Source organism: Planococcus citri, chromosome 2 (assembly GCF_950023065.1).
Source record: "Planococcus citri chromosome 2, ihPlaCitr1.1, whole genome shotgun sequence".
NCBI lineage: Eukaryota > Metazoa > Arthropoda > Insecta > Hemiptera > Pseudococcidae > Planococcus > Planococcus citri.
Window position 1 is genome coordinate 39,209,292 of NC_088678.1, and position 26,747 is coordinate 39,236,038.

General features: G+C 33.6%; 1 protein-coding gene across 2 annotated transcripts; it reads right to left on the reverse strand.

Annotated features, from left to right (window-relative positions):
- Window positions 1-1,929: 1,929 nt before the first annotated feature.
- Window positions 1,930-22,787, reverse strand: LOC135835712 (Na(+)/H(+) exchange regulatory cofactor NHE-RF2-like). Of its 2 annotated transcripts, XM_065350109.1 has the most exons (3): window positions 22,101-22,787; window positions 19,982-20,095; window positions 1,930-4,318 (listed from the first exon to the last, which is right to left on the reverse strand). In XM_065350109.1, exons 1-3 carry the CDS (start codon window positions 22,578-22,580, stop codon window positions 4,148-4,150), a joined length of 765 nt encoding a protein of 254 aa, XP_065206181.1. In that variant the 5' UTR covers window positions 22,581-22,787; the 3' UTR covers window positions 1,930-4,147. The 2 variants fall into 2 exon arrangements, with proteins under 2 accessions (XP_065206181.1, XP_065206182.1); XM_065350110.1 differs by lacking the exon at window positions 19,982-20,095.
- Between the last annotated feature and the right edge of the window lie 3,960 nt (window positions 22,788-26,747).

Here is a 26,747-nt window from a genome sequence, read left to right on the forward strand (position 1 = left end):
CATAAAAACTCGCTGGATTGTGATTTGGTATCGATCTCTCATGGTTCTGAACCTCCAGAAACCAATTTTTAAGAATTGTAGTGAAATTGAACTGGAATTTCCAAAATATGGCTGGAGTCCTCCTCAATTCAGCAGATTGAAATTTAAGGGAACATGAAATAAATTTTAGCATTTTATCTTCATTGGGTAAAACTCTGAAGCATTTCAACTTATAAAAATCTGCTGAAGGATCTAGTGCTGCTCAAAGTGGTTCAAAATCATTTCCAATTGATTCTGTGAAGGAGGAAGTCGAAATTAGGATGCATACCAAAGAATTTTTTAGATTAATTTGGAAAAATTTTGATTTTTTTCGCATTTTTGCCCATCGATGTTCAAAAATTCGCTTGTATCTCTACGTTTTTTTTACAAATCCTTTTTTAAATTAAAAAAAAAATGAAACAATTTTCAAATTCGTCAGACCCATTTATCTGAAAATGTTTGACCTCGTCCCCTCTTCACTCCCCAAAATGATCCTTATTCGCTCAGTAGGTAGGTAAACCATTTTTAAAGTTCTAAGGAAGATTATAAGATTTGAGGACTATTTAAATAAAAATAAAAAAACCAGCTACAGACATCATTTGACATGAAACAGACTATCACTTATTTTTGAGCTTTACCAGCTGAAAATTCTGCAAAAATCTAAAAATCAATTTCTGCTTCTAAAATCACTTTAAAAGGATCAGGCAAACTCCATGTGTTTATTTTCATTCATACATATGTTCAAGATGGTTCCCAAATTGGTGCATTTTAAATTCTAATGAAAAACTCTGGAAAATCAGATTCCCGAGTTGTTTTTTTTTAAAGAATGAAGATTCATCTCGGTATATGCACGAAAAAGTAAGTATAAAATTGATTTATTATTTTTATACGAATTGACAAAGATTTGTTTAAAATTTAATTTGAAAATAGAAAAATTTCTTCAAAAATTTATGATTTACCCACTCAATCTATAAACACTACACAACTTATAGGTGGGTACTTTTCCATCAAAAATTTTCTCACGACTTGAAAGTTCCTTAAATAAATTCAAAAATCATTTAATCTCGACTGACAAACCGGCGAAAAAAATTTAAATCAAAGATATACTTACCTACTTAGGTAGGTATCTCGAATTTATTACTGCTAAAACAGTAGGTACTAGGTAGCACTTTTTATAGCAACGGGTTTTTCAACGCTATAAAAAATAAAACCAATTTCTCACGAAATTTCAGTGTCAGTAAATCAACATAGGGCTACTTACTGCAAGTATAAAAAAATATTCTGGGACTTTGACCCGTTGTGAGGAGGGTTGGAAAGGGAAATTCCCATTTCGAAATCTCGCAACTTATACAAATACCTACGTAGACATATTTTTGATTATGTCACAATAAAAGCGACCTTGACGGATCTTTCTACTGAGAAAACTTTTCACTCTCAACCTATATCAAGTACGAAGTAGGTACCTAAGTGCTTTTACCATATTGAGCACCCCGCGACGATTGTCAATTTACGTATACTACGAGTATAAAACACAGAACCATAAACAGAAGAAACTTTCACGTTAATTCTACCCTTCGTCGATATAGTATAATAACACACCATTTATATGCCATTCTTTGAGACTGCATACGCGAATTACGGCACTTCGTATTCGTAATGACCTTGTACGGTGAAAAAAAATGCGTCGTGGAGAGATAACACAGAGAGAATCTCCGCTTTATAATATGTTCCGCCAGATGAATCATATAATTTCCACGTCCTTATAGCATAGCATAGCAACAACTATGAACAGAGCGTTTGCGTTGAATTTCGCAAATACAAATACGAGTACATAATACCTACGGACGACGAGCAGGTATCCAGCTCAGAGTCTACACGTAAGTATTCTGAATCATACACAACAAAAACCAATAACAAAGAACAAAAAAATGTATATTTTTTAAAAATAATTATGCAACATCGTAAGCTTGATCAATCGATACGCTAAGAAAAAAAAATAGAAGAAAGAATAAATAGGTAGGTATAATAAATTTGGTAAACATAAACACACGACGAGTTCGGACCAAGGAACATGATCGTCAACCAATGTTGGCGATTTGGATGAATGAAATTTTCCCACCAAACAAAACACTCTTTAATTAACGACGAAACAATCGGCCAACATTACATTCTACGTAAATTAATGATTTACTACATACATAAAACACGGCATACACAAAAAAACTTACAACTATTTGTATGAAAAAAAAAAAAAAAAAAATGAATACAAAAATTAGCAAGAATTATAGTTGGGCATATCTTGATGCATAGTTCTATAGGTATTTGTGATCGCTTGAAAGAGCAATGACAGTGATCATCTTCGAATATATTATTGTATGTACTTACAAAAATAATTCGCACCTGAATCGCTCGGTAAAATTAGCAATACGCAGGAAATATCGATGATGAGATTTTTGTCGAGAGATTTAGTCATTTTTTATTTTCGGTTTTTAGACGAAGTACATATTTTAGGTACCTATAAAATATTACTAGTAAGTACCTAATTCACTAAAAAGTTGCCAGTAATTCATAAAAAATTAACACTAGCTTATTTTTTTAAAAATCCAATAATTTACTGACAAAATTAACAGTTATTTACCAAAAAAGAAATACCAGTAGGTAATTTACTAAAAAAAAATTACCAGCAATGGCAGCAATTCACCAAGACGAAAATTCCAGTAATTTATTATCAAAAATTCTGACAATTTTCCAAAAATTACTGGTAATTTACCAAAAATTGCTGGTAATTTACCAAAAATTGCTGGTAATTTACCAAAAATTGCTGGTAATTTACCAAAAATTACTGGTAATAATTTACCAAAAATTACTGGTAATTTACCAAAAATTACTGGTAATTTACCAAAAATTACTGGTAATTTACCAAAAATTACTCGTAACTTACCAACAGTTACCAGTAATTTAATAAAAATTTCCAGTAATTTCAAATTTTCCAAAAATCACCATTAATTTCTCAAAAACAACTAGTAATTCACCAAAAATGTTACCAGTAATTTTGTAAAATCAATCAACCTTTCAAACTAAATCCAAACTAACCCCTCGAAACTGGGAGTAAAAATCCTGGTAATTATACCTACATATACACGACCAGTATAAAAAATGTAACAAAAAAAAGTCCAACTTACTTATTACTCGTACAAAGAATTTAACAATTATTTTTCATAAGAAAATAGTTCCTTTGATGTTACTCTGAATTCACTACTTCCTCTTCACCTCCCCATAAGTCTCATCTACGATACTTATCTTACATAGATAACATAAAATCTACATCGGGAAAATTAAAAAAAAAAACAAAAAACATACACATTAAATCTCAGAGATAAAGGTATGCATAAACTTCTTTATAAAATAAAATGCCTAAATAAAACAAAAACACGAAAACATGTACGTACGTACCTAACATAGGTTTATGTATGTAGAAATAAATGCTCTCGGATGTTTACAATTTCAACAAACCTGACACATACATAGATAGATAAAATTAATATAAACGCAAAGGTAGGTTGCTAGGTACTTGTAAACTGTTGCAGATGTAAATAAAATTGTTCAATGCCTATCAATGAAAAGGTGCCTGTATAATGTTTACTCTTACATTTATATTGTACTGTATTTTGATTTCACTGATAACTTTATGTAACACTACGAAGGAAAACAATACGCGAAAAAAAAAGCACAAAGAGTATTATGTTTCACTAGAATAGAATCAATTCTATAAGTACAAAAAAGTTTACATAGTTCAATACTTATCTCACTTTTATAGAAGCTTGATTACACTGTAATGTTTCACAAAAAAAAAAAAAAAATGGAATAATAAAATGGGGGAAAAGTTCTTAAGTAAGTATACACTTAGAATTACTAACACATTTGTTTTAATTCAATTAAAAAAGAAAGAACACTAGGTAATAAGAAAGGTAATATTTTTACCACTGAAAAAACAATTTTTTGTTTAATTTAATAGGTAGCTAAATAGGTATCGTAACTTATACAATACATTACATGTAAATATTCTCGATTTTTTTCATTTATTCGCGTTTTTATTTTCTCTAAGTAATACGAGTAGATGAAGTTGTTTTCATAATTTTTGAACGATGTCGTATTTCTTCTTGAAATCTAAACTGTCTTTTTTCGGATCGTATCTTTTACGAGAGGCTAACTGCGCTCGTAATTCTTTGGCCGTCATATTTAAATTCAATTTATTGTTATCTATTATTCTATGATTATCCATCACGTGTTTGCTGCCAATCTAGAAAAAAAGAACAGAAAGAAAGTGCGAAATGAGCCTAGAGTGTAATTTAATTATTTTAGTAGGTACTCAGTAATAGGTAGATGCTAAGGTCCTGGAAAAAAATTGGAATATAATGGTTTTATTTTTGAAGAGAGAAAAAATATCATGATTTTTCCTTCATCTTATTAAATAAAATTTTATTCCAATTGCTTCAGTGAAAAGTAGGTAATAAAAATTACTTCAAAATATTATTTCAATACCTAACTATAGTAAAATTAAAATTGAAATAAATCTACCTCAAGAGAAACATACTAAAGACATTTTAAAATTATAGGATCTTACAGAATCTTTCGCAAGATACCATCTACATTATATAACTATGTACGATGCAAACCAGAAACCCACACATTTATTTCGCATCTTTGATCTTGGACAGTATACAATCTAAGGCTACTCATCCAACCCGATGAAATGACCTATAAACCTTTGCATTGTATGTATGGAAACCTTAAAAATGACTCTAAATAAGGCCCTCGACATCTAACGTGTGATTTTACCAATACAAATAATTGATAGGTAATTGAAAGAAACCAAAATAAATAGAAAAAATGAACGCCTCTGCTTTAGTGATTAAAATAAAACACGATATTAGAAGGAAAATACACAGCCTACAAATTTTTGAAAATTACTTTATTTGGCTCAGGCCACTTGATTTTTAAAAATAATTCTTGTTTTACACAAAACATCTCTAACTAAATAGAAACTTTGATCATAAATATTTTCAGATATCCTTGAACTTTGCTCGTATTACCCTCTACTGCGGTAATAATTGATGTGTTCACCAAATTTTAATGCAAGGGCGAAACAAGTTACTTTTACTCGTAAATGCAGAGGATGAAGTGAAGAACCTCTGCTATAGCCATTTTTCTCTTTCACTTTTTCGTACCTCCCCTAAACATGAGCTGGAGGCTCCAGAATGACTCGAAATCGCTTTCAATTGATTTTTGAAGCTGAAGGTGTAATATTTAACGAATTTTAGCATACCTAGCATCTTTTTTCATCAGGTAAAATTTTACAGGAACTGAAATTTCTAAAATTCTCTGAAGACTAAAGATGACTTGGAAACTGTTTTGTTATCGACTTTGAAGGGAAGTTCAGATTTCCAGTCGCGCTGAAGACTGAAATTGATTTAGTCAATTTTTATGGCACGTTTTGAAAATCTAAAATTTCTAAAATAACTAGGTTTGGAGGTTTCAGAACAGCTTGAAACTACCTCCAATCGACTCATCATGTCGAAAATTAGGGTTTAATGTAAATTTTAGCTTTTCAACATCATTGGGTAAAATTTTGTGGAGGAATCAATTTTCAAAAATCTGCTGAAGGCTCCAGAACAGCTCACAACGATTGGTAAAAATTAGGACACCTATCAAACTTCAGCTTTTCGGGTCAATCTGGTGAGATTTTGACTTTTTCACATTTTTGACCCAAACTCGAATCTCAAAAATTCAACAAAAATCAAAAAATACACTTTAGGATCTGGAATTTGGGCTGAAAATGTATTTATATATATTCTTTCAATTTAGCTCTGTCCAGTTCAAAATTTTTTGATGGTTGTGATTGTGAATTGTGATATCCCTTTTATGAGAAATTACTTCAAAAAATATGACTCTTTATTTACTAAAAGCACTCACGAACCATATTCCAAATTTCGTCCCAATCGGCTTGAAAAATGCAGAAGACTCAACTAAAAGCATGATTATGTATTTTATTTTATTGGCAATCCTCCCTTCTCTCCTTTCCTCGGTAGAAGGAATCCGGTTGTAATTTTCAACGATGGGCTCTACATTTTTCACCACTTCAAAATAAAAGGCCGAAAAAACATTTTAAAAATCGACTTTGGCTCTCTATTAAACTTATGAATGGACATGAAAGATTTGAAACGATTTGAACAACATCTTCAATGACGAAACACTGTCCATTTCAAACTGGTTCGCTTTCGTGATTTTTCCTTTTTGGAATTTTTACCAACTTGCATTGCACTTATAGAAGTAGTAGGTAGGTACGCAGTGTTATTATTTGTGTCAACGATCTCCGCCATTCCAAACACTCCACCCTCATCCTACCCACACGGCTGAAAAAAAAACCACAAATCACCTCTCGAGATATGCCATAATGCGCACGTTCGGTACCAAATACGACAATTTATCCGGCAAAAGTAAAACAAAACACGCACGCGTCGATTCAAGTACACTTGCGGGTACCCGAATCCGAATACCTAATGCCTACTCACATCCATACAAAATCATCTACCAAATCGAGTGAAAACAAAAAAGACGATAATCGCTGCTACTCGTGGTCGTACACTCAGTATCGCAGCTTATACGAGTACATACTATGTATGTAATGTACAGAAGAGCAAAAATTCGAATTCGAATCTTCCTATCCGTATCAAGGCGTGGTTGACATATCCGAGATTCAATTAGAATTTACATCCGTTGTCATCTCATCTGGGCTTTGCGGTGTATAATTGCGTTACCGGCTAGGTAATAATAATGGCCACAGAGAAACATTTCATTTAGCGTAACGATTCTTCTGTATTAGTGGGCACATTATTTTATTTTTTCGATTACAAAACAATCGCCACCAGTACCACGCCGATGTGCATGGTTGTGTATTAATCGTTTCATACTTGTCGTTCACCTACGCTATGTACATAAGTAGATAAATTCGCGTTAAATTTCCTATGCGTAGTAGGAGTAGCGTCGTGCGTCGTTCGCCAATGTAGCTGACATCATTGTAAAGAAGGAATAAAAATAAATAAACAAACAGACAAATAGAATTAAACGAGACTTACATAGATTAGACAAGCATAAACGAAAGCTTTTTCGATTTTGAACACAGACTTAATTGATCAATCAATCCTCTGAGACCGAATCGACGAACGATTTTATATCTACCCAAGTCCATTATTGATTTGACTGCCAAAGGAACTTTTCGAGGTGTAAAACTCCAATTTCAGCGAGTCCACAATTTTTGGAAATAAAAGAACACAGTCTGTAGTTGAGCAATTCAGATCCCCCAGAATCGCTCGAAATAGTGAAATTTGGTTTGAAAGAGTATACGTAGGTAAGTAGATAATTGTTTCGGGATTTATTTTCATCGATTGCCTTAATTTTCGAGTCGATCTGGACCCTCTAGCAAGAGTTGACTTTTCTTTAGCAACTTCAAATATGTAGCTGCAGAAAATGTGATTATAGGTATCACTGATTAACTTCAGCTATTGAAAATTTAATCTTGTCGTCACTTCATCAGTTTGAATCTTTCAAAGCAGCTGAATTGCAAATTTGAAGTGACAGGTTTAAAATGTATTTTTTCAATCCACCACTTCGGAATGGAGCGATTTGAAATTACTGGAAAAAAGTGAACTTGCACTGGAGACTCTAGATCGGCTCGAAAATGGTTAAATGGTCAATTGAATCGGAGAGGAGGGAGCAGGGAGCTGACTGTCAACTTTTGCAGAAGGCTCAAATCAGCTTAAATCTTCAGATTCTTTGCTCTACTCAACCTGATTTTGACAAAAACTCGTAAAAGCACTCAAACTACGCACCAGACAAAATTTTCAGTTGGGTAAGTAGGCGCTGAATGTAATTCTTCGGTTTTTGACGACATTTTTAAAAATTCAAACGTTCTTGGCCAAACTTCATTTTAAAAAAAAGTAGAGTTTAATCAATAATCGAGATAAAAACCTGAAATTTGATCTCCAACACCATTTTCGACCTATAGAATCAATAGGTAGTGGTTAGTTTCGAGCTGTTCTCAAGCCTCCTGTGAATTTTTGAATTTCCAGTTTTGGAAAAAAATTTCCATAAAAGGTATCTACCAAAATAGAATTCATCGTCGGTGAATTCGGATTTTCTGTGTTTGTGATCTTTTTGATCAATTTTAGACATGGATTTAATCGGTAAATCCGTTTCTTCTGAGTAAAATCCAAATTTTTCACAGCAATTAAGTAAGTACATATAGGTAAAGTAAATACCAATTTTTGAAGAAAAAAAATGAAAAATCCCTTGTTCGTGAACACATTTATACAAACCTTTGAAATCTTATTTCTATGCCTACATTTTTTTGACTTCTAAAACCGCTTAACTGTCTTTTTGAGCTATTCTCAAGACTCTATACTAAGTGAATTTTTGAATTCTTCAGTTTTTGAAAAAGAGTACGAATTCGAACAAAAATTACGATTTTTGAAAATTTATACCTTAGTCGATCGAAATGGTCACAAAGACAGTAAATCCAACTTCATAAATGCTGAATTTAATTTGGGCTATTTTTATGGCAATTTTTCCAAAACTAGAAAAAACAAAAATTTACCTACTAAAATCTTCAGGATGGTTCAGTACCATCATCAGCTAATTCCGACAGTCAACAGAACACACAAACCAAATTTTATCTTTCTAATTCAATTTCATCAAATTTCGATTTTTTTCCAATAAAAAATGTGCTTTTAAATTTTTTTAAATTCAGCAAAAATCGAAAAATAAAATTCAACGCACAAAATTTGACTTCTAATGTATTTTTGAATAGGTAGCTACTTTGTCGAGATGTCGACTCTACTCTGACTCTGGCCATCTTAAAAAATTTTCAGATGGTTAGAATACTTTCTCCGTAAGTGCAAAAATCGAAATCTCAGCTTTCAAAAATCTGTATTTTATTTTGATATCCAGATTGAAAACCTAAAAATTTTGAAAGTACGCTTCTTTAAGTGCGAAGCTTATTTTGCCCTTCTAATCAGAAAATTCCAGACATTCAAGTAAGACCTTGGAGGGGGGAGGGATGGAGGGAGGGAGGGTAAATCAGAGTTCTGCGCAAGAAACAGTACCTGCCAAAAAATGGAAAAAACCCACGTTTTTTTTTCAAAATTGCCCTAATTTGAGACTGCTGGGGCCAGGGGCTCGTCCTCTCTGTACAGCTAGCGAAGCTCAACATTTTTCTGGGCAAGTATTCTTCTCAAAGTAAACTTCTTCGCTAACGTTCGTCAAATTCCAGGACATGTTTTTTTTCCACTGCGACATTCGTATCGAAATTTTCAAAACTTGAACATTTTCTATCTATTGGGATTATTTTTCGAGTTTTAAAATCAAAAATCATCATAAAAACTCCGAAAATCGGATTTTAGTCGCACTAAAATCAAATACTAAACTGCTTCGACGAGTCAGTTCAGCTATTAGAAAGACGACTATCATAAACGAAAATTAACGGGTCCGCCATCCCCATCCGCGGACACCATATGCGTCGAAAAGAACGACTCGCGCGCGCTAAATTGGTTAATTAATAATCCTAATTACGAGTATAGTGTTTGAAAGAAACATGCTGCGAGAAGAAGTGGTTAAGAAGAGCAGGAGGAGAGCAAAGAAGAAAAAAACGCGAAAAAGGTAGGTACCTATACGTAGATGAGTACAATACAGACGTTGCATCCCTGACGACACTCGACTCTTGTGCACGTTGTGTAGGTATTTTACGTAAATATATGTTAATTACTTTATGAAAAGTGTATACACGTTGTTCTTCTCGTTTTACTTAATTAACAAAACATTAACGTAATTTTAAATACTCTGGTTTATTCCGTAATGCGTTGTTCGGGTTGATGCGAAATTTATGCTTTTACTTTTATTTCATTTTTTTTATCTCGTCCACAAGGACCCGGTTTTCAATCTACTGCATTGCGCAGAGCATAATACTCGTATGCTGATGACTGAAGAAGACGAAAATGAGTCAGCATCTACAGAGGGTGGTTATAATGTTGTATGTTGATTTGTTGATCGAGTGGCCGTAGCGAAAGCGTAATCAACAGTCCGCGAAAAGGAGCCCATCAAGCAACCAGTATCGAAGATTAAATCATGGTATTAGGTCTATGGAAATTCCCCTTGACCGTTAGTTACCAAATGGTTATTTTGACCAGTGATAATCTTCGTGTATTCATAACTGATGTTGGTTGACTGCGAATTGTACTTATGTACAAATGAGCCTTAATCGTATATTATGGAAGGTATACCTACTTAATACAGTAGGTACCATAAATCGAGAACCGTTTACGTCGATGAGAGCTGTTTATTAGGCGGAAAGCATCGAATATTGTCGGAGCTTAGGTACTCGGATTCGCATCAAAGACGAGTCGAGAGGTAAGGGGCTCGTCAGAGCATGAAGGTGAAGACGAGAAATATATGGGTCATTCTGGAGCACCGAATGTATTTTACGCATATACCAATACCATAAGTATTTCCTCTCCATTTCCTCCTTTTCCTCGTACCCGCCAGCGGTGTACTAAACAACTTATAAGCTGCGTTTATCCGAGCGTTTAATTTAATAAAATTATTTCAAATGACGAGCGTCGTATACTATTAATCTATGGTTTTAATGATTTCTAGCTTCCAAGTTGAATACGTAGGATAGACGCAGATTCTTTACGATTAAAGTGGCGGAAATTATTTATTTTCGGATGTTTAGATTTTTTTGGTGAATTCAATGAGAGTGATAACGAGAATCGCTGTCCAAGAATCGAATTTTGCACTCCTGATATCCATAACATGTACCTACTTAATGAAAATTTCGTCATCTCGATGACAACCAAAACTTCGATGTACGGAAGGATGCTACAAGTAGTATCAGATTCTGCTTGAAACTGAATTTTCAGCTCTCGTAAATGAGGGGGGGGGCGCTCTGGAGAAATTTAAAATATAGTTTAATTTTCGCAGGCCACTCGAAAATGGTTTGAAAATAAATAAAATATGTAAACAAACCGAGTAAAAATATTCGCGAGAAAGACCAAGATTTATTTTTTATTTTTTTGTTTTTTTAAACTACTCAAGGATTGAATAAATCTTCAGAAATTCGATACGAATAATTAATAAACCATTTTTAGCAGCATAAAATTAAAATTTTGATCTTTGATCTTTCAATAAATCAAACTTTTTGAAAATTTGATTGTCAAGTTTCTCTGCTAAATGCCATTGAACTTTTTTTCCTACACGAAGAAATTCCACGCATCAAAAGAAAGTGGACTGCTCAAAAATACAACTCGAAATTCCGAATGCAATTTCCAATTCGGTAAAAAAAATAAAAAACACGCGTTCGGATTATAATAACTCATAACCCATCATACGCGTGTTTACTTTTTGTTTTTCTCATGTGCATAAAATACGCATTTATAGTACCTACACCTACCTACATTCGAGATACATGAAGAGTAAGTATTTACATTGCACGAAGAATTACATGCGAATTGCGATGCTACATCCTTCAATGATTTCAAACGATTCCGAAATCATACGGCAGAAAAACCATTCATTATAAAAAGAAACTACGAAAATACATCTCCTGCACAAGTTTACACTGTACACAAACTACAAAGTTGACCGATAATGTAATTGTAAATTTTAATAGGTACGAAATGAATATAGCTAATGCAACGCGATTTACCTAGGTACTATTAATAGGCAGTAGGTACCTACCTACATGTACATTAAGTACGTATTGAATAGAATAGCTAATTTTAAAAATTGCACGTAAGTACATAAACGTTGACGTAAAAGTTTTAGGAAGAGATAAGAAATTCGACGAACTTGCCATTTAAAAGTTCAAAGTTATCAAAGTTGATATTATGTAAAACTATTATTTTTTAGATAGGTACCTGCGTTTTTAACATTTGTAAGTACATAGACTTAAAACCTAATCTAATGAATAATATAGGTAGGTAGGTATGCTCGACTTTCATTTGGAATCGTAATGCGTAAACGTGATGTTAAAAATTCCCCAACAAAATATTATAAATATGGTAATTACGGTAAATTACCAAAATAATTCACCAATCGATTGAATTTTTGTAATGCTCTCGAACAAGCTCAGGCTCACAAATCAGGAAGGTACAGGGCTGTAAGGTAATTTATGTTGGTAAATTACGGCGGTATTTTACCGTATTTTACGGTATTTTACCAAAAGTTTATTACCGTATTTTACCATAATTTACCAAAAAGCCAAATTAACACTTTTTTCCATCTTTCCTTCATAAATTTTCAAATTTCCATGGAAATTTATGATTTGAAAATTACCAAAAATTTTCCCCATAAATTTCCAAAAAATGTCCATGGAAAATTTTCTATAATCTCTTTAATAACACCTAAAACAGATGAAAATTTACTTCAGAGGCAGGTCAGAAGTTCAGAACTTTGAAGTCAAATTACAAAAAATATCTCTTCATATCCAAATTAGTAAAATACCATAAATACCGTAAAATACCGTATTTTACCGTATTTTACCGTATTTTACCAGCGAATAAATTACGGTAATTTAACAGCCCTGGGAAGGTACGAGAACTGGAAGCCTAATCTGCCTACTGTTACAGGGTGTCCACAAGTTTTGGCAAGTCATTTTCCCTGCCTTTTCCAGGTTTTCCAGACCGATTATACAGTTTTTCCAGGCAATTTTTTCCAATTTTCTATACTTTTACATATCCCATACTTTAATTAAGCAAGAAGCTGTGGGGGGGGGGGGGGTAATTTTCTTCATAAGTTTCTCTTCGAACTGGATACTTCTTCGGATATAAAAAAAAACCGCTAAATTTTAATTAACATCAACTTTGGCCAATTGATACAATATTCATATGACTTATGAAAATCTTTCTTTTTTTTTGAAGGATTTTTGGAAACCTCAAAATGTGAAATTTTTTTATTTTATAAAACGAGAAACAAATTGGCCCGAGCGAAGCGAGGGCGAGAGCTTTTGAAAATTTCCATTTCGAGATGCCCAAAAACGAAAGGGTTTTTAATACGAGTTTATTTTTTGGTTTTTTCAAATTTTAGAATTTGGAATGATGTTCTTTTGAAGGAAGTTACTTTTGAAAAAATAGAGAACAGGCTCGAGGGAAGCGAGGGCGAGAGTTTCTGAAAATTTGCATTTCGAGAGGTATAAAAAAACGAGGTGTTTTCATGCGAAAACGAGTAGTTCTTTTTTGACTTTTAAAATTTTGGAATTTGAATTATTTTTTTCAAGAAAGCTGATTTTGAAAAAGAAAACAGAACAGGCGCAAGCGAGGGCGAAAGCTCTTGTAAACTTGTATTTCAAGATGCATAAAAACGACGTTTTTTTTTGGTGAGGAATTAATTTTTTGGCTTTAAAACTTGATTTTATTATCTGGAAATTTTCATCTTGCCTTCGAAAAAGAAAATAAAACAAGCCCGAGCGAAATGAGGGCAAAAACTTTTGAAAATTTGTGTTTCGAGAAGTGAAAAATAATGTTTTTCTTCATCACAGGTCTTTATCCAAAATTTTCAATTGATCGTTTTTTCAAAATTCCAGGGATTTCGCGTGAAAGTTACGAGATTCCCTGACTTTTCCAGACTGACCAAATTCCCTGACTTTTCCAGGTTTTCCAGGCTTGTGGACAACTGGACACCCATGTGTAAATTTGATTGAAATTGTAAAAATCAGGAAAAAATTTATCATTTTTTTGTTGGAAATTGAAATACTCGAAGAGTCAAATTTTAGTAAGGTACTTAAGTGAGATAACAGTTTTGTTGATTTGATGGGTGTACCACGAAATTAGATTGTTGAAAATTTTAAAAATGTACCTATTGACACGTCTTCTGGAAAGAGCCTATGCTCGGTAAAATACATATATGAAATATCCCTTTCCTCGGATTTTGAAACTAACGAGTGGGAGAATGTTCACATTGTCCACTATGGTCTAAAAACCTTGTAAGTAAGTAGTAAACTTTTGAATTCGTCTTAACCCCTAAACTCTCCAAAAGGAAGGGAGTCAAACATGATGAGGACTGATAATTCAAATTATACGAGTACATTTGAAAGAAACGTTGGAAATTCCATGTTTAGTGTTGTTGATTAAAATTGCTGAATTTTGAAGAAAAAAAATCACCAAAGCATACTTAATTGGGAATTTCTTGAACTGGCCCTCTTTAAAATTTAAACGAAACTAAGCTAGATCGAAAAAGCATGTCCTAAAACTCTGAAAGATTATTTTTGGAAAATTTTTGAAAATGTATAAAAGCTGTTTTATAAGGGCAATTTTCAAACTTTTTCATAAAATATAATTAAGAGGTTAGATGGAAAAGGGGCCTTTGTCAATTTTTTTTGTTTTTCTGATTGTTACAGTTCTGAATAGATTTAAAATTTTATTTTTTATCAATTCCACCACATTCGGTGACAGGTGACATAAAAAAAAAATTACAAAACGAATTGAAAAATGTTTGCTTGCTGATTGGAAAAAATTTCTGGTCTATTTTAGAATTTATTGTGAAAATCAGGGGGAAAAATGACAAAGGCTCCTTTTGCTTGAAATGCTATAGTTTTGGGCTGTTCTGGAGCCTCCAGCAATTTTTCAATTTTTTTCCAAGAAATTTCAAAATTGCTCTGGAAGGGGCCAAAAATGAATGTCAAAACCTTAAACATTGGCCGGCGCTTATTATAGCCTATAGGCACCCTCTCCATCATTTTTGCTGGATAATGCGAAATTCCAGGAACGCCAATTTAGATCAATTTGTAATTACAAATAAATTTCCAAAAATGCGAATAAAATCAAATTTTGGCAAATCGATCCTAAACTAATGAATTACAAAACAAGACGTATTCCAGCTCGGTCTTTGGTCGCAAATCATTGAAAATTGCTGCATATTGTGACGATAACAGTCCTCCTGTGTAAATCGTTTCATGCCCATTAATCACCGTACACGGTTTTACATTTTACGCTCAAACTGATTGAGGCTATCGTATGACGTCACCCGCCATGCGTCAATCGACTATGACAAATCACTCAAAAAAAAATTATAAAGGAAGAAACCACTTGAAAATTTACCACCAACACCGAGTAAATAATCCTCACGTACGCGTACCAAAATGAAAATAATGCAGTGTAAATCGAAAATAAAAACAAAAAAATTCTATAACACTCAAATTGACATACTATACTCGTATTTTACCAATGAGTTGTTCATCGGTTCGGGCGTTACTCAAACGTAAAATTTAATTATTTACGTTCGCCTAAATAACAAAAACAACACACCTAATCGATACAGTAACGCTGTCAACCATTTATAAATCGGTTTAAATTCGTTCTACTCGAATGTGTATCTCTACCTAACCTATACACGTGCATTACGCATTATGACGAAAACTAAGAAAATAAGAACAAAAAACCACCAGCATAGGCACCGATGAATTGCTTTTTGGTTAATTCGTTTCCGGTATGTCTCGTATTCGGGTTCGGTTTTACGACGCTTACACACTTGTATACTTTTCAAACCGATTATAAAAATTGTCGATTAAATTTTTTTTGTATAAAAAACTCATCATTTGGAGGATCTTAAACTGCGCGAAAACTCGTCGAAGGCCTATTAAAGTAGACTTTTCCCAAAACCGCGAGATGAGTTTTTCCTCTTGAGTCCAGATTCTCACATTTCTGATCATATTAATAGGTAACCAGATCAACTCGCTCGTTTGGTGATTTTCCAATCAATCTGGTTTCAGAAGGGGAAAACACGACAAACATTAGCATATCTTCACGTTAACTTCTTTAAAGTCATCGATGATCGAGCACTGTTTACGTCATTTACGCGGCTTCTGAAAAGCGGATCGGTCGTAAAAATCATAAATAGAATGGCAACGAGATAAGATTTTTGAAAATTCTAATACATGCTACAAGTATTTAAACACGGAATGCTCGTCAATCGACACTTCATCCATTTATGTTTATTACACAATTGGTTTTCTGCTTCGTCAATTCGCTGATAAAGAGGATATTTTTATTGCTACTAGCCTACTACCTACTATAAATTTGTATATGGTTGCAATAAACCACGACAATGATGTTGCAAATACCTGCTCTCATTGTCACATATTTTTTGAAACCGAACGACGTAGGATATTGTTCACATCTGAGTTCATCATTAAAATATTTGAGCACTGTTTTGGCTCTTCATTTATTCATTTGATTCAAAAAATGAAACTTTTTTGCAGATAACTGAAAGTTCAGAGGAAAAAGACGGAGATGCCGGAATCTCTTTAGGTGAAAATTTTTCAATCAATGAAAGAAAAAAAAACTGAAAAATTTAAAAAATTTTAATCACAAAAGATAACATTTTTTTTTGTTTCATTTCAAAATTATTTTTATTCCTATCTGAGAACCAGTAGCAAATGGATTTTGGATCAGACGAATGAAAATTGAAAGATCATCCAGAACCACACCAACGCGACGTCCCATACTGCCCATAAATTATTTCAAATGCTTTTCAGTCACTGATTTAAAATTTTCAAAATTTTTCAAAATTCAAATTCGGCTCATTTTCTATTAAAAAATAAATAGGTAGATACACATTTAGATTTAAAAAAAAAAAAAAAAAAAAAAAAAAACAGAAAGCTGAAATTCAGTCTGTGCTCTGATTTTTGATATTTTCGAAACCAATCGTTGATGGTTTTGAGGTGATCTAAGGCATCCAGAAAATTTGTGGATTTTCCAGTTTTGAAATTTAAAAACAAAATCCTTCATTTTGTGCTCTATATGCTCTGTCCAAATCACCATCCATCACATTTTAATTAACCTAGTCAAATAGCGGGAAAAAATGGGTGAACCCAGACATAATTGGGATCAAAGGTTTTTTTGCGGATATTGTCTAGGATGGTGTGGTGAACAACATACTAAAAGCCCCCGCCACTATCCCTAGAGCTAATCCCCCCAAAGTGGATCAAAGCCCCCCAAAATCAGTTTTTAGTCAGAAAATTCTGAAATGTCAACTTGAGTAAAATGAGCACTGATTATTCAATCTCCTCTCAAATACCTATCAAATGAGCGATCAACTAACTCCCTAGCCCCTAGGGGGGTGGCGCTACGACCCCTCAAAGTGATGTGATTTCAATATGTTCACATTTCATGACTTTGGGACTTGGAACCTGTTCTAATCGATCACAAAAAGTCAAACTTGGGGAATGAGATTCTTTTGGGACATAAAGTCGACCCCTAGGGTGGGGAGGGTCAAATTCGAAAATTACGGAAAGGTCATTTTTTTGGAGGGGCATAATATGGCCTCAAATGGATGAAAATAGTCCAAAATTGTATCATTGGTCAGTATTCCCATTGTGATCAACATATCCAAATTTCAGCTTCCTAGGTCATCCCCACTTCTTTTAAGGAGGAAAAAACCGAAAATAAAGGTAAAATGAGGGGTTTCCTTAAATGAGGCGGGGATGACCTAGGAAGCTCAAATTTGGATATGGTGATCACAATGGGAGCACTGACCAATGATATAATTTTGGACTATTTTCATCCATTTGGGACCATATTTTGCCCCTCCAAAAAAATGACCATTCCGTAATTTTCGAATTTGACCCTCCCCACTCTATGGGGTCGACTGTATGTCCCAAAAGAATCTCATTCCCCGAGTTTGACTTTATTTGATCGATTAGAACAGGTTCTAAGTCCCAAAGTCATGAAATGTGAACATATTGAAATCACATCACTGAGGGGTCGTTGCGCCACCCCCTTGGGGCTAGGAAGTTGGTTGATAGCTCATTTGATAGGTATTTGAGAGTAGATTAAATAATCAGTGCTCATTTTACTCAAGTTGACATTTCAGAATTTTTTGACAAAAAACTGATTTTGGGGGGCTTTGATCCACTGTGGGGGGGTAAGCTCGAGGGGTAGGGACGGGGGCTTTTAGTATGTTGTTCACCACACCATCCTAGACAATATTCACCAAAAATACCTTTGATCCCAATTATGTCCGGGTCAAATTGCATTTTGCCTAGGCTAAATACACTGTCCGAAGTTCAAGTTACCAACTACCTACATTATCAGACATTCTAAGAGATAACGATAACCCAGAGACCATTGCCAATTTATTAAAATTTCTCCATGCTTCTGGTCTTAGTTGCAGTAAAGGCACGTTAATGGAAAAAAGTAAAGAAAAAACTACCTACATAAAAAAGCCAAAATAAAGGCACCGCTATCATGATTTGAATATTAATCTCTCTGAAATCCTTTCGATTTATTTCAGTAAAGGTTAATTTTTAAAAATTTGCTCTAATAATTGAAAAATTCACCAAAAATCGAAAAATGAAATTTATAATTTGAAATGTTGCGCCAATAATACATTTTTGAAACTATCTTCAATTTTTTTTTTTTAAGCAAACATTTGTCTGGCATTTGGGGGACTAATTTTCAAAATGTCACGAATTCTATGCGCATTAAAAGCTTATGAAAAGAAGAAGAATTCAAAAGCGACCCACCAAGACGACACTTTGTCTACACACGTCCATCTACTCAAAAAATTAATTTCTAGAGTACCAACTTAATTTTAAAAATAACACCTTATTTCAAAATTCAAAAGAGCAATTTTTTTGAATTTTGAAATTCAAAAAAAATCAATTGTATAATTTTTAAAAACTCGCGAAAAAGGTTCCATGAAATATAACACCTATTCTAGTATCTTCGAAATTGAAGGGGCTAAGTAAACAAAAATTTCAATAATAAGGAGTCTTCGATTGTTTCCATAATATCAAGGTCTCTAGTTCCTCAAGTTCCAAAAATAATTGTGTTTGTTTTGAAAAGCAGGTAGAGCCAGAATTTAAGGTTGAAATTAATGAAATTGATCATTTCAAAAAAAATTGTATAGATTATTTTTTCCAAAATTTGATTAATTGAAGGTCCTTTAGATTCAGAGATTCGCTATATTTTTACTGCACATCAATTTTCTAAAAATCGAAAAATCGGCTCATAGACAACTAAAAATGAGGATTTTGGATTATTTTTACGTGCTTTTTTCAAATTCAAATTTCATTTCATCTGCATTTGATAAACACTTTGATTCAAATTGATTTTTCAAAAAAATATCAACCAATTTTTGAGATTTGAGTAAACACCTTATTTCAAGATCACATCTTCTTTGAACCAAAAATGATGATACCCACATAATATTATATGCTGAAAACCGTTTTCAAAATGTATGTTTTTCTTTTGTTCGAGCTACTTATAATCATTTCTAAATTAGTTACAATTTTGGCTCAGAGAAGGTCGAAAGAAAATAAACGATCAATAGTTCTGTTTTCAACTATTGTTGCCTCCTCCAATCCTAAAAATCAGTTTTGAACTCATCACAATTATTCTACACCAGCGGCAGCTGCTTCATTTATGCTCTATAGGTACTTCCAATTTCTACTGCATAGGCAATGTATATCCGCAACTATTTAAAATAGGTAAGTTTTCTTTCTTCCTTCTATCCAATAAAACCTCTAAGTAACAAAATAGATTTTTTAAAAAAAAGTACAAATATTTACATTCATGATTCAACCCACAACAACCATTCTACCGCTCCTGTTCGTATCAATAAATGAATAAGTATTCAAGTGAAATTATCATGTAGGAAGTTCAAGATCGATATACAAATAAGTAAGTAGGTATACTTAAATTTTTCGGTATTTTTCCATAACTTCCTTTCCGACTTTGATATTGTTATTTGTTGTTATGAGAATCACTCAAGACAGAAGACAAGACAAGACAGCAGCGAGTGCCATTATTCACCTACACATTGGGTCTTGACGGTAGGTAGGTATCTTCAAGATACATTATATACAAACATAAAACTTTTCTACCATTTGAATAATTTACATAAATAACTTTACCTCATCATTAAAGTCAAGATGGGGTTCGGGGCTTGAGCCTTGGCTGGTTTTCCTATCACTAGATGGCGTCGTAGCAGTACTGCTACCTTTGGAAGAAGTTTTTTCACCGTTATTCTGAAACATAAAACTTGCATATTACAAACCGGTGAAATGCTTTCTTGTGTAACACATAACACGTGTGTGGTGCTATTACGTAGGCTTAGAGAAATAATACAAGTAGGTACCTATGCGGAGGAAAAAAACGTGACTTTAAGTCTAAGACAAAAGGGCACATAAATGACTGAAAAAAATCTGAGCTCATGAGGTGATCGGTTTCCTAATGTAGGTACCTACTTATGTATGGCAAGTGACCGAACATAAATTTCAATTGATGCGTGAGAAAAAGTAGGTATGCTGAGTTTTGCTTGAGCTGTAAAACGATCTATTAGTCGATAATTACACAGTCGTAGTAATTTGTTCCAAGTCCGACGTACTAATTATGACATTTCAAAATAATATAAGGTTGGTAAATTTCGATTATTTTTTTCTACTCTTTTTCTGGTACACGCGTCATGATTCCGTTAGCATTTTTTCTTTGATATTTTCTAAATAAGTATATTTAAATAAAATCGGTCTTCAGAAGTGAAATAAAACGCGGTGTTAAGGTGCAAATATCTCATTAGTCGGTGCATAACTGCAAAATGTCGTGTAAGAAAGGAGAAAGGCATAGTAAGAATTTTTCTTTCTACATATTCATCAAGGTCAGTAGGTACACTTATACAAGTAGGTGAACCCTTGTTTTATGCAAAGTAATGTACCTATATATTTGCACTATAAGCAAGTCAATTTACAACAAGGGTGAAAAAATCTGCACTTATGAGTTATGGCTCAAAAGTTGAACATCTGTAACTCGTATTGCGGTCGATAAAACTAATTAAATGCACATAAAAACAAGTTTACAATATATTTCTACGAAAACAAATAAACGACCGTTATGACTGTGTACAAAAGCAATGCTAAAATCGGCTAAAGAACTCTGAGGCATACAATGACCCGTAAGTTGACTTCAAAACAGGTATTTCACATTAGAGCTGATTGACTGGCTTGCAAACAGAAAGAGAGATAGAGGAAAAAACACTCGGTGTAATGATCACATGTTGGTTGTTGGGATTAGATTTAGGAAAAAAATTACAAGGCCGAGTATGAGTACCTACTCATTCACAAAGAGAGCTCTAAATCCTTCCAACATGTGATTTTGTATAGTTTATAGCACGTTTAATTACTATGTCATTTTAATAAATTGTGAATGAAGTCATTTCCATTGCGCAAGAAACCAGTTGATCATGGTAAACCTCAGAAAAAAGCATGGTTTGAATTTTTTCCCTACTTACGGTCACTAGGATGGGTCGTTTTTCAACTTTTTTTCGAATTTTGACGAAGTCTAGCAAAAAATCAAGGCAAAATGACTTCAATGACAAGTAAAAAAAATTTAATATTTTGGTCAACATTTGACTTCCTTTCGCCGCTCAAGCTTAAAGCTTTGAAAAAAACTAAAAATTTTTCAAAAATTTAATTTTTTTGTTCAGGAGATTTATTCTAAAAAATTGAAACATTCGAGATTTTTTTCAAATTTTTAAAACTTTGAGCTCAATCTGGAGGGGGACTCAAACGTTGACCACAAAATTTGAAATTTTTTCAACATCTCATTGAGTTCAAATAAGGTCCATCACAATTCGAAAAAAGTGGAAAAAACACTCACCCCCAACTATTTTTTGCAATAATGCAATTCGCCATTATTTGCAACGTATTTAAAAATTACCTACATCAATATTTTTATACCTACAGACTCGAAACAGTCATAAATTATAAATTTAAGATTTAATCAATCGAAGATTAGCATAATTGAATACGAGATTTGCTATTGAAATCTAACCACAAGTAAATACCCAAACCATAAACGAATCATCGAGATTAAAATTTAATCCTTTACACACGAGATTCCCAAGCAACAAGTGTCAAATCAATAAGGGCTGAAACACGACCATTGAAAAACAAAAAGCCGGGAAAAATGGTAGGTAGGTAGATAAAATATTTTTGTGTATCTACTATACTTAGATAATGGAAGAAAATAAACACGTACCTCTATATCGAAATACGATCCATTTTTGCCAGATATAGGCGATTGCAAATCGTTATTATTTTTACCATTTAAATAAGATACTTTGGAGCTTGCTGTACTACGTAGGTAAATAACACTTTCGTGATTGCTTTTAATGATGATATTTTTTGATTTAAAATAATTATCAGCTTCGCTGTCTACGACTAATAGCTTAGTTTCATCTGGTACGCTTTTAATCCTTTGGACGACTTGTTTATGATTTTCATTCGATATATTGGCACCATTGACTTCGATAATACGATCGCCTTCTTTTAATCCTGCTGATTCAGCCGGGGATCCTTCGTCTACTTTTCCAATATATTGTCCCGGTTTACCTTTCTCCGAGTGTAGGTTGAATCCGTAACCGTCGAAATCGTCGCATTTTAGAATGTGACATAGGCGAATCTTGTATTTACTGTCCAGCGTATCGTTTGACATTATTGGTGCCGATGCAGCAACCATACCGAAAATTTACTATTTAAAAAAAATTACACCGTAATCGCGAACAAATTAACTATTATCGAAGCAACATTCCACATAACCACTCCTTCTCACTTCAAGTTCATGAAACAAAAAACCACTGGTAAGCTAATAACGTGAAGACATAAGAACAATTTTCAAACGGTATATTCGCACCTCACTTCGAAACTCGTTCGCGAAGAATACGGCCAAAACGACTCCGCTGAGAACACAACACGTGCACGTGTGTACGTACGCGCGTGGGGGGAAGGGGGGAGGTAGTGGACAGAACGGCACGGGGGTGGGGGAAATACCGCCAAGCGGTAGATGCTGAAATTGTCATAAAAATGTTGGAGGCTGCAAAGCGGCCAAAAATTATTTCCAGTTGATTCGGCATGAATAAATTAGAGTAGGTACAAATATAAAGTAAATTGTATTTTTGGCTTCTCAATTTTCTTGGATAGAAATTTTGCGGAAATTGCAATGTTCGAAAATTTTTTTGGAGGCTACAGAACCGCTCAAAACAGTTTGAGACTGTTTTGACTCGATTCAGAGAGTCGAAAGTAGGGTACGAGTACATTATGTACCTTCGACCATTTACTCTCCAAATTTAAGTTTTATGGGTACACGAACAAGGGAATCTTTACAACTCGTCGTCAACTCGGATCAAGCTGAAATTTGGCTCACTGAAAAAGCATGTCATGCAGATCCCAGAACCATGCACTTTTCAGCTGCTGAAGTTGATTTTTCGATTTTTGGCGAATTTTTGAAATCATTTTTTTTCAAAAAAAAAAAAAAGTAGGTAGGTAGATATAAAAATCTGAAATGTGGTTAGTAATACAATAAGTTGATCCGCCGAATCGATTGCCACCATTTTCCAGCTGATCTAGAGCCTTTAGCAAAATCTGACTTTACTCCAGCAATTCCAAACATACTCCAGAAAGCGTTTAAATCAACGTCAGCAGTTTAAAATTTAATCCTATCATAAGTTCCATATTCCGAATATCGAATTTAGAAAAAAAAATTAAAAATCGTCAATTTTGCAGAAAGGCACTCAAAATTTCCTCTACACCATAAACTTGACCCCCCCCCCCTAAGTAGATTGCAACTATTCTTGGGCCGATCGGAAGCCACCAAAAAAAGTTGACTTTTCTCCATCAATTTCAAATCGGTTTCAAACCTTTCGACTTTGACGTTCATCCTTTTGATTCTGTAAAAATGTGCCCTTGAGTCAGTGTGTGCATTATTTGCATACGCGGCGCAGAAAGTGTTAAGGAGGTAGAAGAAGTTTTGAGAAAATTGTGGCAAAATTGTTGACATTGAATTTTTTGCAGTTTCAGATTTTTCAACATACGTTTATTTGAATTCATCACCTTTGATTTCCAATCCATTCCAAGAGTCGAACTTTTGGCAGGATTACAATTATCAGCTGCCGAAAATGATCAACATTTTCTGTAGCGATTTGAAATTGTAGGAGAAATGTCAACTTTTGCTAGAGGCTCCAGCTCAGCTAGAAAATAGTGACTATCGACTGAAGGGGAAGGGGAGGGGTATCGACTTTAGGAAGTAGTAGAAGTTTTTGAGTACTTTGTTGCAAAAATTGAAGATTATGGAATTTTTTTAAAAAATTAGATTTTTTCAACTTGTAAAAAAAAAACACTTTTCAATCTCACGTACTATAGGATTACATTTCCAGCTGCCGGAGTGGAGAAAAGTCAAAATTTCGCTGGAGGCTCCAGATCGGCTGTAAAATGAAAGCAATCAATCCAGGAGATAACCTTTTGAGGTAAGACGAAATCTTGAGTAATTTTGTGGCAAAAATAGACGATTGTAAAATTCTTTCAAAATTTGAGATTTTTTAACGTAAAAAACACACTTTCAACTCGTCACCTCAGATACATGATTCACTAGCCCTAATTGATCTGGAATGTCGAACTTATAATAGGATTAAATTTCTAGCAGCCGAAGTTGATTTTAACGCCTTCTGGAGAAATTTGGAAATTACTGGAGAAATTGGCTCAAAATCTACTGAAAAATGGTGGCAATCGATTCAGTGGATCAACTTCATTAATTATGTATTAGGTATATAAACCGAGTTTCAGATCTTTATCTGTAGATACGTTTGTTTTTTTCTTGTAAAAAATGAATAGTAAGACTTATTGGCCATTTTGATTATTTTCAAAAATTCACCAAAAATAGAAAAATCAACTTCGGCTGCTGAAAATTTGGTTTTGAGATCTGCATGATATGCTCTTTCAGTGAGCCAAATTTCAGCTCGATCGGAGTTGACTAGTTGTAAAGATTCCTTGTCAGTGAAAGTTTGATTTTTTTTTTTATTTTTTGGGCCCAGGTTTGATTTTTAAGAAGTCAGCAAAAATCTAAAAATGCACTTTAGCCCTAAAAATTTTCATTGATGATGTATTTTTGCATGCTCTTTCGATTTAGCTTGATCCTGATCAAGAACTTTTTTTGTAGATTTTTCTAATTGAACATCAGAGAGGTTCAGTAGCGTAACTTGACACCCCTTCTGGAGGGGGGAGGGTGAATTCAAGATACAAGATACATATACTTACCAAAAAAAAGTATAGATGTATTTTTACGTAAGAGTGCGACCGTTGCGAGCGAAAAATTAATTTTTGCAGGGTTTCTGGAGGCGGCGGATTGTCCCCTGTCCCTGTATTTACGCCACTGGAGAGGTTACTTTGAGGTAAGTGGTCACTGGGCACTTTTCTTCAATAATCGTTGACACCTGTTGCAAAAAAAATTTCCAGAACTGTTTACAGGCATAAGATAAAGCTGAAATCAAATGAGTCATTTTCTTTGAGAATAATATATCTTACCTACCTACTTGTAATACAGCAATTGAACATGCCAACTAAATTCTAAATTTCAAATAGGTATTTTCTGAGTCAATTTCGATTGAAAGTGGCAGGTAATATTTTTGAGTGAAAATTGAAATTAAAATACGAAGCTTGAAAATGACAGATGTGTATCGATTTCTTGAATACCTACGCACGGTGGAAACCTACTTTTCACATCATAAGAAAAAAAATAGCAAAACAAAAAATTAATGTTCGATTGAACTTACGAATTTAAAAAAAAAAGTACCCACAAGCAGGCATCAATTTAGAAATTTTTCGTTGATATCGTTAATAATCTTGATCTCAAATTTTTATAACATTTTGTTCGAGTTACCTAATAACCTCGACAATTTATATAGGTAGGTAGGTACCTACCTACCGTCTTTTTATACATAATACTTCCAATCATTCTTATTTCTATCAGCTTATCTCACACTTGAAACCAACAAGTACCCGCTTAGTATACTCGTAGTAACCGAAACGTGAAAATGCAGCGCTCACATCTTCGAATCCAAACCCTGCCAAAATTCTCAAATTAATTCGCAAAAACTCCACCTCTTTTCAGAACATATTCCCTTAATACCGAATTTACCACCGATGTTTTCTTGCAAACCGATGCAAATTACCCTCAACACCTTGAACCACCTCCACAATAATGCTATTCTCTTGATACGAAAATTGACGAAATTTGAATTTCATTGAACCACGCTAATTTTTCATAATTCGAAAAAAGCCTTCGTTTCAAACAAGGAAAAAAATTTCACCAAAGAACTATCTACTCGGGTATATTCTCTTAATGAGGAAATATACGAGCACATATTCACTCCTTTGATTTGTCATTATGTAATATACTATTAAAAAAATAGTTAATGAATTCAGCCGCGAGTACGAGACAGAATCACCGTAGGAGTTATACTTTCCTGGTAGTGCATTCATGCGATGAAACGTTAACGGTGGAATATTTTGAATTTACCATTGTTTCGCGGAAATTTTTCGACGTTGGTGTACGAAGACAGATCGATATCAACTCCGTTGTTATATTCTCCTGGTTAGGATTTTTATTAATTCAATGCTTCCATTAAACATACGCTCGGCTTCTAGACGCAATTTGGCAACGAATTGAACATCGAAGTACCACCTTTACGATGATGCATTCCTGATTACAAAATCGATTATTTTGTGTCCATTTCTAAAGCTGTGGCAAAAATCGAATTCGCTATCGTTTAACCTTCGATGGATTTTAAAATTATGATACGAAAGTCGAAAAATTGAGGTAAAAGGGTAAAATAGAATTCGTGTCGGGTATGCT

Bases quoted from the DNA above. Each gene is read 5' to 3' on its own strand.
- LOC135835712 (XM_065350109.1), bottom strand. From the start codon at position 22,580: ATGGTTGCTGCATCGGCACCAATAATGTCAAACGATACGCTGGACAGT. The intron at 20,096-22,100 runs GTACGTGTTTAT...TTTATGTTTCAG, and splicing joins GATCGTATTTCGATATAGAG to AATAACGGTGAAAAAACTTC. The intron at 4,319-19,981 runs GTAAAGTTATTT...CTTTTTTTCTAG, and splicing joins ATCTTGACTTTAATGATGAG to ATTGGCAGCAAACACGTGAT.